Source organism: Xyrauchen texanus, chromosome 8, assembly GCF_025860055.1.
Source record: "Xyrauchen texanus isolate HMW12.3.18 chromosome 8, RBS_HiC_50CHRs, whole genome shotgun sequence".
Taxonomy (NCBI): Eukaryota; Metazoa; Chordata; class Actinopteri; order Cypriniformes; family Catostomidae; genus Xyrauchen; species Xyrauchen texanus.
The window spans coordinates 26016923-26030798 of NC_068283.1; the positions used below are offsets into that span (position 1 = coordinate 26016923).

At 45.4% G+C, this 13876-nt stretch overlaps 1 protein-coding gene across 4 annotated transcripts in view; it reads left to right on the forward strand.

Annotated features, from left to right (window-relative positions):
* Positions 1-13876, forward strand: part of LOC127647553 (mitogen-activated protein kinase kinase kinase 3-like) — a 55139-nt gene that overhangs the window by 15455 nt on the left and 25808 nt on the right. For 2 of the 4 annotated variants that reach the window (XM_052131852.1, XM_052131851.1), the window contains 2 exons: positions 6806-6893; positions 8182-8220. In XM_052131852.1, coding sequence (XP_051987812.1) covers positions 6890-6893; positions 8182-8220 — 43 coding nt within the window. In that variant the 5' untranslated portion in view covers positions 6806-6889. The remainder of the gene's footprint in view (positions 1-6805; positions 6894-8181; positions 8221-13876) is intronic. The other 2 variants (XM_052131854.1, XM_052131853.1) reach the window with 1 other exon arrangement.

Genomic DNA, 13876 nt, shown 5'->3' on the forward strand with positions numbered 1-13876 from the left:
GAACTATAGAAAGATCCCAGATAGGAACCGATGGGGGGCGCGGGGGTTCATCCTTCTAGCTCCCTTGAGGAAGCGGATGACCAGCTCGTTTTTACCCCAGTGACTGGCCGTGCAGGGGTTCAGCGACGCCGCGGCTGCCACATACACTTTGAGCGTGGATGGGGATCTGCCCTTATCCAGCAGCTCTTGTAAAAACACGAGCAGCGACGACACCCCACATGTCCGTGGGTCCAGGTCTCTGTCGGTGCACCATTTTGAAAACACAGACCATTTTGACGCATAGAGTCTTCTCATGGAAGGGGCTCTAGCGTGTATGATGGTGTTTATTACCCCTTCTGGCAGAGCGACGGGTAGTCGTTGATCACCCACGCATGCAGCGCCCAGCGCTCTGGGTGGGGATGCCAGATCGTGCCACGAGCTTGAGAGAGGAGATCTGCTCTCACTGGGATGGGCCATGGCGCTGTCAGTGACAGCTGCGTAAGCTCCGGGAACCATGTCTGATTCTCCCAACGCGGGGCTATGAGGAGCACCGAGTGACGCGTTTCCCTGATCCTCTGCATTACCTGTGGCAATAGCGAGCCGGGAGGGAAGGCGTAAAGCGGGCGGTTGGGCCAGTCCTGGGCCAGTGCGTCCTCGCTTTTCAAGAAAAATATTGGGCAGTGAGAGTTCTCTTCTGACGCAAAGAGGTCTATCTCTGCTCTGCCGAATATGCGCCATAACTTCTGGACTGTTTGAGCGTGCAGGGACCATTCCCCTGGAGAAATATTGTCTCTGGACAGTCTGTCTGGGCCGTCGTTCAGGTGGCCTGGCACGTGCGTCGCCCTCAGCGAGCGCAGGTGGCACTGGGACCAACTCAGTATGCGTTTCGTCAGATGGAAGAGGTTCCTGGATCTGACACCGCCCTGACGGTTTAGGTAGGATACCACAGATCTGTTGTCCGAACGGACCAGGACGTGGTGACCCTGAATGACCGGGAGATAGCGCACTAGCGCGTACTCGACCGCTATCATTTCCAGACAATTTATGTGAAGGAGCTTTTCCTGAACTGACCATAGGCCAAAAACCGGAGAGCCCTCGCAGACCGCGCCCCAACCCGTGTTGGACGCGTTTGTCGAGATGACTTTTCGGCGAGATACAGCTCCCATCGTCAATCCCCGCTGATACCATTCGGCCACTGTCCAGGGCTGCAGAGCTGAAATACAGGTCTGAGTCACCTTGATCGGCTGGCGGCCTGTGGCCCAAGCCCGGCGAGACGCGCGGGTGTTTAGCCAATGCTGAAGTGGGCGCATGTGCAGTAAACCCAGCTGAAGTACTGCTGCGGCTGAGGCCATGTAACCTAGCACTCTCTGAAATCTTTTCAGAGGCGTGAGGCTGTTCATCTGAAAGGAGGCGGCTAGTCGCTGAACACGGCGCGCAGCTGTGTAGATAAGCGAGCCGTCATTGCCACGGAGTCTAGTTCTATTCCAAGGAAGGAAATTGCCCGACTGGGAGGCTCCGGTGAGGCAGTCGCTTCTATCACCGGTTCTGGCAGCCTTTGGGAGCGGCGTTTTTTCCTGCGCAGCGGAACTGAAGGCGGCGCGGCGGCTTCGGTTCTGAGCGCTTCAAGTCGAGCCCGCAGGGTCGACATCGGAAGCTCCTCGCAGAGGTCGCATCCGCCTTCAGCGAGGGCGAGCTCTGCATGCCCCAGTCCCAGGCAGAGGGCGCAGATGATGTGGCAGTCTCCGGCGCTGAGAGGGGCGCGGCATGAAAGTGGTGCGAGGCATCTTAAAAAAGACGCTCGTTACTCTTTTGTGAAGTTCGTTAAGAACTAGCTTGCTCTAAAAAAGGATACGTCGCCGGATGGCGTAGCTCGCAGGATGGCTGAAGGTGGCGGAGACGGCCGGCTTCTTCGAGCGCTGTCCAAGCCTGCTAGATGCCCCTCGAACGGCGACGCGGCTTCCAGTTCAGAGATGCTTCGCTGAAGAGATGAAATCAGGGTTCCAGCCTACGAACTACGCTGATATGCACTCTAGCCACGCCCATTTTGGCGGGCTTTGATGCAGTAAGCGCGCGGACGCCTCTCATTGGACGCGAGTTCGCCCAAGTTCGATCTATAGGCTGCAGCAGTTGCCGCAGAGCAACCAATGAGCTCGCTAGCTAGCCCGCTCAAGGTCTGCAGTTGCTGCACTGCGTTGACAAATGATACAAAATTAAGGATAATTTTTTGGCTTCAATATCTCAGAAAAGATGAATCTTTCCCGTAGCGTAAGCTAGCTTATGCAATACGAGAGAACCTCTCGTAAGAGAACTGGTAACAATTAATCAGTCACTTTACTTTAGAGAAAGTTAAAAGTGAAACATTGTTTATCTCAATGATCCTAATGAAAGGATTTTGACAGATTAATTATTCTTATAGAGATGATGAGAATTATATACAGTTTGATGCCATGGTGTATCAAAGAGACTAAAGTCATTCATGTATTGCTTTAACTTAGGATCTTATACCATTTATGTCAAAAAATATAAATTATTTATATTCAATATTTTTTTACCTCACTTTACTCACTATAATATAACTCTTTTGTGATGACTTTGTTAATGTACATGAAAATTCAAGAATCATGATAGATCTTAGGGCAGTCCCACTGATCTGCTCTTTCCAATACATTTTCTTCAATGGTATTGGTCCACAATTTGAAATATGTAGCACTTGATGAATTCGTTGTTTGAAGCTGATTTGCAATAAGTTATGTGCTGTATCTGTTCTTTTGCATCACAGATGATTCGAGGAGGAGAGAGGATGAGTTAGTTGAGGATAGTACTAGAGTGGAAGATTTAGGAACTGTAGAAACAGGCCCAGCCAGAGCAAAACTCAAAGAATACCCTCTCACCAGCTTTGGACTACAGAGAAGTGGTTGCTAGTGTGAAAATAAAATTGTCTGGGCTAAGCCCCGGATGTCCTTCAATGCTGGAAACGCCTCTGCATCTGATGATAAATTACAATTTAAAAGTGGATTGTATTGTGCATATTTTTCCATCGCTAGCAGATGAGTGAGGTCTGACACAACAAAAATCCAGTTTAAGCCCTATAGTCTAATAGGGGCCCTGTGCCTATCTCTGGGTTCCTGGCTTAGAAAAAGATATGCACTTAAACAGATTGTGTGTAGTATAGCTTAATTTTGCGCCGATTTTTTCAATTGTTTATGTTGCCCCCCCCAAACAAGCCAAACATGATATCCTGGTAACCCCTCTGACACACCATTCGTCTCCTAATGAAACTACTTTCACAAATTAATTCACAAACTCGTGCACATAGAAAAGGGAGTGTTGATTTCGTGATTACATGTCAACAAAGAACATGAAATACGAGCTCACGCCCGTTATTGTAAGTTTTACAACAAGGAAAAAAACACCTGAGAATAATGAGCGATTCTGGAGACTTGGATGATTTTTTTATTTTCTAATGATTTTTTTTGTCTATGTGGAGCGGAGGGGGGCGGGGCCGGTCGGAATATCGCGCGCCCGGTCCCCAATCAGCCTGATGAGGCGCGCGAGGGATAAAGGCGGCCGGTGACGATTGTTCGAGAGAGAGAGAATTACGGACATGTCCGTCATGTGTGTTTGTTTATGTGTTTTTGAGTTTCTCATTAAAATATCATTTATGTTGACAAGCCGGTTCTCGCCTCCTCCTTGCCCATCCTTCAACAGTGTTACATTGGTGCTGAAACCCGGGAAGGAGGAGGGATGCCCGTCGCAGAGTCCTCGACACTGCCGTCCACCCAGGGGAGCGCCGCTGCCATCTGCCGGGGGACGGAGTAGCCCGACCGCCCGGATGCGGGGTACGGCCGTCGTCCGCGGGGCAAGTGGGGACTGGATACCCCGACCGCCTGGAGCGAGGGAGCCGCTGCCGGGCGGAGGAGTGCCCTGCCGTCCCCAGAGACGCGGAGGGTCGAGGGAAGACCGCCGTCCGCGAGGGAGGAGGGAAGAAACTCTCCGACCGCCCGGAGCGGTAGAGCCGCTGCCAGGGGCGGAGGAGTGTCCCCATTTGCCGCCAGAAAAGCGGAGGCGCGTTCTACCCGCTGGGGGTCGGCGGTTTCACTCCGGTTCGCCCGGTGTTGGAGCGGCTGTCGTCCGCCTGAGTGTGGAGGAGTGTTCGAGGACCACGCGACGGTACATCAGAGAACCGGTGAGTGAGCTTTTTCTCTCTCTCCTCTCTCTCTCCCTGTCGCACCGTGTTGGCCTTTTCCCTCGCCTATTTTTTTTTTTTTTTTGTTGTTGTTGTTGTTGTTGTTGTTGTTGTTGTCTTCCCCTCCTGTCTCCTCCCAGGGCGAGGAAGGCGGGGATGACCACGCGGGACGCCAGATACACCCCGCCCCAGGGATAGGGGGGGGTGTACGTCATGCCGGTGGCACCCCGGCCTGAGATAACGCCGGGAGGAGTGTGGAGCGGAGGGGGCGGGGCCGGTCGGAATATCAGCGCCCGGTCCCCAATCAGCCTGATGAGGCGCTGAGGGATAAAGGCGGCGGTGACGATTGTTCGAGAGAGAGAGAATTACGGACATGTCCGTCATGTGTGTTTGTTTATGTGTTTTTGAGTTTCTCATTAAAATATAATTTATGTTGACAAGCCGGTTCTCGCCTCCTCCTTGCCCATCCTTCAACAGTGTTACAGTCTACTTGTTCCCAATGTCTTTTACTATTGCGTTCTTTCATTTACTGTTGCTCATTGCCGGTCTCTCAGTGTTTCCCAAAATCTTTCTGCCATGGCGCACCATTTACGACTAATGAATTCTAGAAAAAGTGTGCAGTTGCTTCGGTAGCATAAAGTAATAAAAGGACTGGTTTATGTTTAGGTCTAAGCGTTTTCTTGGTGAATTTAAATTAGTTCAATAGCTTGTGTCTCTGATATTTGTAAATGATAAGGTAATATTTAATTAAAAGAAATGAGACATTCAATGTCTCCACAAATTTGGATAGTTTTTAAATATTTCTTGTTGCTTAATACTCTCAAAGACATTATTGGTGAAGCAAAAAACGTGTGCGTGAAAAACAGTTATAAGTGACGTCACTTCATAGACTTCATTGTATTCTGCAGCACTGATGCAAGTCATGTGAAAGACCCTTAATGCATATAAATATCACTTTTGCAAATTAATCATTGATCTTCGCAATCACAAAAGTGACCGATTATGGTTTCAAAATGGCAAATTTCTCCGAAAGGTGAGGAGTTTGGTCCCTGAAATTATTATAAGTTTTTCATGCATTTATTTATTTTGTGAAATTTGATAATTTTCCACGGCACACCTTACAATCTTCACACTAGTGTGCGGCACAGTGGTTTGGAAAAGTGCATTGTATAAATGTTAAACCGATGCAACAGTGCAAACAAGATGCTTGATAGATTTCAATAATAATCCTGCTATTTGTGCTGCTTTATCACCTGTGTTGAGGAAAGGAGAAACTGACATCTGCACTCTCATTGAATCAGATATCTCATGTAATCAACCTGGAGCACCAACCAGTAGTTATAGTTAAAATAAGAGAAATCAAAAGGCCTCTGATATATTTATTCTGGTCAATATATGAAGTTACTGTCGTTTCATTTGCACAGCAATATAATAAATAAGAACAAATTTGGATGTATCAGGAATTCAGAAATTAAAAGCATAAAACTTTACTTTAAATGTGAAAAGTTTACAAAACCTGGCTAACTGAAATATGCAGCATCTGATTGTTGTATGTTGTGTGACAGGAACATGAATTGTGTTCAGCAGTGCAGATGTTAATTTAGATGTTCACAAAGTGAAACAGGTTAACATGAGCTGCTGTTGTTTTTGTTTTGTTTTTCACAGACAGCATGTTAAATTAACTGAAAATATTACATTTGGTTTATAAGAATGTAAACTCCTTTGTCATGACTCACACTATGTTCCTGAATTTTGTCATAATTGATGAGCTCAGTCTTCTCATGCCTTTTTGTCCATGTTATGTTGTGGCACATTAACATTACCATCTCTAACAAACTGGACTACAACTGTGGTCCTAAATCTTTTTCATTGTGCTCCTAAAAAGGTAAGCATAGATTCCTGAATATCATTTGACTTGCTGTATGTCAGGATTCAGCCTTGAAAAATCAAAGCCTTGGTTAAATACAAAATATCCAATGCATAATACAGCACACTTTTTTTGTTTCCTTTAACTTAAATGGTTTAATGTAAGCCATCTGTTTGCATGGGCAATAAGTTGTGTAAAAAGTATACAACTATTGCATGGATAGCGTTTTTGTGGCATTGTTGAGAGAGAATGTTATAGATTATGTCTTTGAAGCTGAAATTGGCTCTTTTCAAATGGTAAATATTCCCCTAAAAGGTTTGTGCCAGGTTCCTCATGCCAGCAGGGATCAGGTTACAGCCGCTCTTCAAGCCAGACGTCTCACGGCACACATCTCACATGCACAGCACACATTTTCACCATCCTGTTACACATGTAAAACATTCCACATGCAGTTTTCCCTCTGCATTTTAGTTGGGTTTATTTGCAACATTAAATTTGACTGGGTCAAAACCAGAATAGGCGGCAATCAGTCTTTCCTTAAATTATGCTTGTAAATGAAAAGCCCCTGTTTTATTTTTTCAAAGGATGGAAATATAATATGAAGTTGTCTATGTTGCTGTTGTTGGCTGTGGTATTGCCCATGATTTTACTGTTTGTTGGATCGGATTACATTTGCTAAGGGAAGTATCTGGATGAAAGTAAAACACAATCATGTATTTTTACTGATTTTATCAGGACCCTTTGTTTAACCTGAATATTCTTCTACTTTTAAGCCATTGATGGGTGAAACTAGAGGGCCGTGTGTGTGAGGACCTCCAAACCTGAACTCTGAACAAGAGCACACACACACCGCCAAAATGAGTAAGTCTCCATGTTTTTTACCATATACCTTAAGCATAAGAGCAAATCATGGTTAAAAGAGTGTACTCTCACCTTATACAAGAGTGTACAACATAGGTGAAGCCTATAGTTAAGTGTTAGCGAAGCTGCTTTTGAAACTGTGGCTTTCATAGCTGCTAGCAACTCATACTTTGAAGTAAATTACAGAATTACAAAAGTTTGCTAGTAGCTTCACTACAAGTTGCTAAAAAAAATATCTAGCCATATTAGGGGTGCAACAAACGATTATTTTGATAATCGATTAATCTAACAATTATTAGACTGATTATTCGGGCGATTATTGCAACAATTAATCATTAGCTCTTAACCGACTATTCAGCTTGTGCCTGACTTAAAAGGTTGTATTAAACATGTTTACAACAATAAAGAGGACACAATCATCTTTTAAAAATACCTCTAAATGACATTCACTGAATTAAAGGGGAAAAACTACTTGGATTTTTATTGTTAATTATTTAAAAATTTCACTGCAAAAATCCTTTTATTATTAAACTTTCTTTAAGAGACTATTTTGAAACTCTTTGAAATAAGAGTGTATTTTGATAAGGATATTTTTCACACATACTTCTGCCAGTGCAGTAAAGAAAAAATATACTCTTATTAAAGATATTTGCTCTAAAAGCAAGTCTAAATATCTTATATGTTGCTTCTCAGGAAAATGTATCTTGTTTTAAGGATTTTTCGATATTTTAAAATATTAAAATTAAATATTATATTCAAAATTCTCAAGTAACAATTTTTTCTTCTGCGGTATAGATGCTAATGTAAGAGTTATAAATATGTATATTAGAAAACAAACCAAAAAAGACATAAAAAAAAAATATTTATATGGATTGTATAATGGGCTAAGACTACACCCTCTCACCTTTTTCGATCCATCTTTAACTCACAAAAAAAACAACTCTTATCTTTATAGAGCTGCGTATCGCTGATTTTCTTCACCATAAAATACACAGCGTGACACTCATTATAATTCACTCTGTCACGAGCAATCACTATAAACAAAATCTAGCTGCAGCAAGCTTGCGACAGCGACGAGCATCTTCTCGCGAGACGGTGTATCAGCCGGGAGAAGATTGAAACCCTTGCGCGCTGTTTTTCATGGGACTCGTATACAAGCGGCTCTGACCGCACAGACAAATGCCAGTTTGAGTTTGTGCTTATTTATACAGCCCACTTCCTTATTATTTGAACTTTAATAAAGGATGCATTAAATAAAGTATATAATGGCACTGTGTTTCCTTTTTAGACGGTCTGACAGGCAAGTTTTGCTCAAGTGGGACACCAGGTACGGCTCCACTTTATTTCACGACGACACTGCTTCTGTATTTCCTTAATTAGCATTTTTGTATTATAATACTCTGCGATCTACATCATAATATGTTTGGAAAGTTTGGAGTGTATCTGGACTGTGAGCTGATCTTTCTTTCTTCTCAATCAAGTGCGAGCTCAAGTGCTGCTCTCCTGCATCATCATTAGCGTTTGTCATGTTGTGTTAAATTAAATCAGACGACTATTCGACAATGAAAAATGTTGGCGATAATTGTTTTGTCTTTGTTTTTGGGGAAATATATATTTTTAAGATGTTTAATAATTTTCTGTTTGATTTATTCCCATATTACTGAATAAGCCTACAGTCGACAATAATCCATTTTGCATTGAATTCGTCAATCTGGCCTGCTCTCACAGGATGCGTTCTTGCTTTCCATATGAGCTAGACGTTTTTTTGAGTCACGTATCACGTGCGAATAGTAAGTTAACACCGAAAATGTAACAAAGAAGTGTACCATACGTAGGATTGTGATAGGCTCTCATTCTGTGGCTTTTGAGGTTTGTTGAGGTATGCTCAACTGCCCCCAACTGATGTGGCTCTTAAAAACACATGTACTTCAAGCTTGAATTGGTCCTATGATAGGAAAATACTTATTTATTTTTTATGGGATTTATGAATGGGTCAGGGAGCATGATTAATTGTTAATATTTTTAACACATTATTTTTTATATAATTAATTAGTCACATTAAATGAATGTGTTAAATCGGCAGCCCTAATAAATGTACTTACAACTAAATAATATTATAAACTATAATATGCCTTAATTTCTATAACTGAAAAACCTCTGTATTTAACTAAATATTTTACTGTACATTGAGAAATGCCACAGAGTCTTCTGTACTTTGACTCGAATTGATCAATTTTAATGATCTGTCTGAACAACCTGATTCATAGGTTGAGTCAGACTTTCCAATGCTAAACATGATATAAAGGACAGTTTAGGAGAGCTTGTTTGATTATTGGCTTTAACTCTGTTAATTATAAAGTTGAGCGCTAGATAGATGTTGCATTTTGTCGCACGACTGCTACGTTTTGGAAAAAGTAGCTTATTATTTAAAAAGCTACACTTTTTTTGAAAACAGCCGAGCTACTGTCACGTTACTAAAACATTTAGCTAAATGTAAAAAATTACGCAAGATGAAATACAGATGAGTAAGAGATTTAATTAAATGAGCTGTAATTAAAAGGGTGTTGAGAGATCATTTCGGAGACTGCAGGAAACGTGGAGACAGACAGTGATTGCTCATGCTCTTACTAGTCACATGAACGCACACCAACACACAGACAAAGTTGAGAGGTGAAGTCCATTGCCTGGGTTGGCCTGTCATGTTCTAACTCAGGTTCCCAGTATTAGTGGCTAGACGAGGCTTCTCTGTTTTTACTCTCTATCTCTGGAGGTGTGTGAAGTCTGTCCAAACTACACACTGCAAATATTTTCCCTCCGCGAGCGAGTTTAGCCAAGACACGGCTCGTTCTCACATCAAACATGAGAACAAAGATCACAAAAACATTACTCCACAGTATTGCTGTAGGTCTAGCTGTCTGCCTTTTTGAGTGTGTTTATTCACAACAGACAGCAGAACATCCTTTCAGTTCAATTGCACCTGTCACTCAAGATGCATGCATTACAATGATTGACCAAGGTTAATGGGATTTAAACATGGTAAAATCACTGTAATGTGGCCACTCACCCCTCTCAATGTTGCCTGTTATTCTGTGCAATCTGTTAGTCTGTGCGCATGGCAATAAATAACTTTTTATAAAACCTGAACAACAGCAATACGATAAAAGGCACCAGCGTGCAATTAATAAGTACAGTTTGTATACTAATTATCACAATATACAATTCTTCTGCCAAATAGTACAGTACATTAGCCAAACTAGGTTGTTTATGGTTGACAGTTGTAATAGCAACTTTAATACATTTATATATATCAAAAAGTCGCTGTATGGATTTAAATAAACAGATACTTAAGAGCCTATGATTGGATCATTATTGCAGTGATTAATAATTTTCAGCTGGCAACCATTCTTTTAACCCTTACTGATGCAGTGTGTAGTTTCTCATTTCTTAAACAACCATGTCGGTATACTTATCCCGTGATCATGGAAATTATTTTACCGTGTTTCAGAAGGGCAAATTATTGGCCAAGCAACAAAAAAAACAAAGGAGATAGCTCTCTGAAATCACTGGAATTAGGTTAAGAACTGTACAACACATTATTAAAACCTGGAAGGATGTTGAACCTTCAGCGTCACGGAAAAAATGTGGTTGGAAAATAATCTTCGATGATCGGGATCTGAAAACAAACGCTTGTTAAATTGACAGTAGAATTCATGGCTATGTTTAATAGTGAAAGAAAGAGCATTTCCACATGCACAATGCATCTTGAACTTGCAGGATTGGGACTAAACAGCTGTGTGGCCACAAGAAAGCCACTTGTTAGTGGAACTAATTGGGAAAAAACATCTTCAATTCGCTAGGGAGCATAAAGATTAGACTGTTGAGAAATGGAAAAAGGTCATGTGGTCCGATGAGTCCAGATTTACCCTATACCAAAACGATGGCCGCGCGTCAGGGTAAGAAGGAAAGTACATGAAGCGATGCACCCGTCATGCATAGTGCCCACTGTACAAGCCTCTGGAGGCAGTGTTATGATCTGGGGTTGCTTCAATTGGTCAGGTCTAGGCTCAGCAACGTTATACGGCAATAAAATGAAGTCAACTGACTACCTGAATGTACTGGATGACCAGGTTATCCCATCAATAGATTTTTATATTTCCTGATGGCACGGGAATATTCCAGGACGACAATGCCAAAATTAATTGGGCTCAAATTGTGAAAGAGTGGTTTACTGAGCATGAGGAATTATTTTCACACATTAATTGGCCACCACAGAGTCCTGAACTTGACCCCATTGAAAGTCTTTGGGATGTGCTGGAGAGGACTTTACAGAGTGGTTCGACTATCCCGTCATCAATACAAGATTTCAGCCAAAAATTAATACAACTCTGGATGGAAATAAATACTATGACATTGCACAAGTTTGTCGAAACAATGCCAAAACAAACGTGTGCCGTAATCAAAGCTAAAGGAGGACAAACTAAATATTAGAAACTTTTTTTAGCCAGGCAGTGTATTTTAAAATGACTTCAAACATGGCTCATACAATACGATTTTAGAGAGGGAACCATCCATTTATAAAGGCTGTTTTTTTACTTAAGCCTTTTGTAACTATTGTTCCCCTTCTGTCGCTCTCTCCACGTTGTGTCAGAGAAGCGACAGTAGGGGTCTCGCTTGAGCGCCGATATTCACCTCTGAACTATGAAAAAAGGCCAATGAGAGTTGGCAACCAGTATTTGCATGTCCCGCCCCCGGACATACGGGTATTTAAGCGGCGCGTATACGGGAGTTCATTCAGAAAATTTCTTCGGAGCCGATGGTCGTGTCTGCAACTGCTGCGTGTACACACCGAGCTCCTGCTATCCCTCTGCTGCATGCTGTTGGATTCTACGGCGCACAACAGCGGCTTTCTCCTGTTGCACGGCTGTGCACTTCCTGCCCCTGGGCGCTTCGACAGTGCAGATTAAAGAACTCTCATGAGTTTTTTTCATAAAAGAGTGATTTTATTTAAAAGAGTAATTTCCTCTAAAAGAGCAAAACACAGCGGCGTTGAACGTCCTTTTGAGGACGCGTCTTTATAAAGATGCCTTTCCGCCCCTGTGTTGTTTCTGGATGCGGTAGAGTGCTCTCCGCTTCAGACGGCCACAGGCGTTGTCTCGTGTGTCTGGGTAGCGATCACACAGAGGCTGCGTTTGTGGATGGTTCATGTTCTGACTGCGAGAACATGACCATGACAACGTTGCGGTCGCGGCTTGCTTACAACCGTGAGCAAGCCACTCCAGCCGCCCCCCCGCGTTGCTCCTTCTTCCCATGGGATTGAGGACGATGCGGCTGGCGATGGAGGCGATTTGGGGATGGCAGCGGGTGCAGCTCCGCCGGGTACGCCCCCTTGGACCACCCGCACCCCAGCACGCTCGTTGATTCCCGCCCGTCGCCTCACAGCCTGTCTGCCGACCCTCTTACGATGGAAGCAGATGAGCTCGCCGCGGCATCGGAGGGCGTGGTATCTGATGCTGAGGACTCCCCTGGGCTGCCGCTTTCGGGCCTGCACGCCCAGGCTGAGGCCAACACACAGATGACCGACATGCTTTCCCGGGCAGCCAACAGCGTGGGCTTGGATTGGAACCCTCCATCCTCCCCACAACCATCACGGCTGGACGACTGGTTCCTGGGGTCTGGGCGCCGCTCACAGCCTCACCCCCCCCGGTTCCATTTTTCCCGGAAGTGCATGACGAGCTGACGTCTTCGTGGAGAGCACCCCTCTCCACTCGTCACACCGCCACAGGCTCGTCCGCCCTTGCCACCCTCGACGGCGGAGCGCGCCACGGGTACGAGGTGATTCCCCAGGTGGATAGGGCGGTTGCGATCCATCTATGCCCTGGAAACCCCTACCACCTGGCGAGGTCGCCCCGTACTCCCTTCCCGGACCTGTAGAGCAACCTCCTCGCTGACAGCGAAGGCCTACAGCGCCACCGGACACGCCGCTTCCGCCCTGCATGCCATGGCTCTCCTGCAGGTCCACCAAGCCAAGGCACTACGCAACATGCACAGGGGTGGCCCTGATCCCGACACGCTGCAGGAACTGTGCTCAGCGACTGACCTCACCCTGAGAGCGACGAAGGTCACAGTGCAAGCGCTCGGGCAGGCGATGGCCACGCTAGTGGTCCAGGAACGTCAACTGTGGCTGAACATGGTCGAGATGCGTGAAGCCGACAAGACTCGCTTCCTCAACGCCCCTGTCTCCCAGTTCGGCCTCTTCGGCGACACCGTCGAGGACTTTGCCCAGCAGTTCTCCACGGTAAAGAAGCAGACGGAGGCCATCTCTCACATCATGCCTCGCCGTAAGCCTGCCGCCACGGCCCATGCCCCGTCTGCTCACCGAGGGCTTCTTCCCGCGGCCAGAAGACAAGCTCCTGCTCCGCCTCAACCCGGGCCCAGCTCTCAGCCCCAGCGTCGAGCAAACCGCGGGAAGCGCACGCTCCCTGTCTCACGGACCCCCTCGAGGACCCGGAAGGCTCCCAGGCGCTCCTGAGACAACACACCCAGAGCCCAAGACGTTAGCTCCGGAGGTGGTAAGACCGCTTCGTCCGCCGGTGGAGGGCCGGGAGGAGAATCCTTTGTTTTTTCATTTGCCGTACCCAAATTCTCAATAAAAGAGCTATTTCCTTTGTCTCTGGGGCACATGGCCCGCAAATGCCGTTCTCACGGCACTCTGCTTTCAGGCCTCAACAGTCCTGGCTCCATGGACGCGGTGTCCCTGCCTTCAGCCCCACGACTGTTGGCCGGCCGGCCTGTTCAGACGAGTCCAGAGGACGCCAGCATCAGACCTCCTCCTCAGTCACAAACCCGCCCACTGCCGGATGCGCTGAGCAAGGTAAGTGCTTTGAGTTTATTCTCAGCACCAGAGCCTCGGGACGCCACGTTACCTGTTCTGCACCGCTGCGAAGCCCCGCCGGGTACGTCCAAAAAACTCGTCCCCTTGGTGC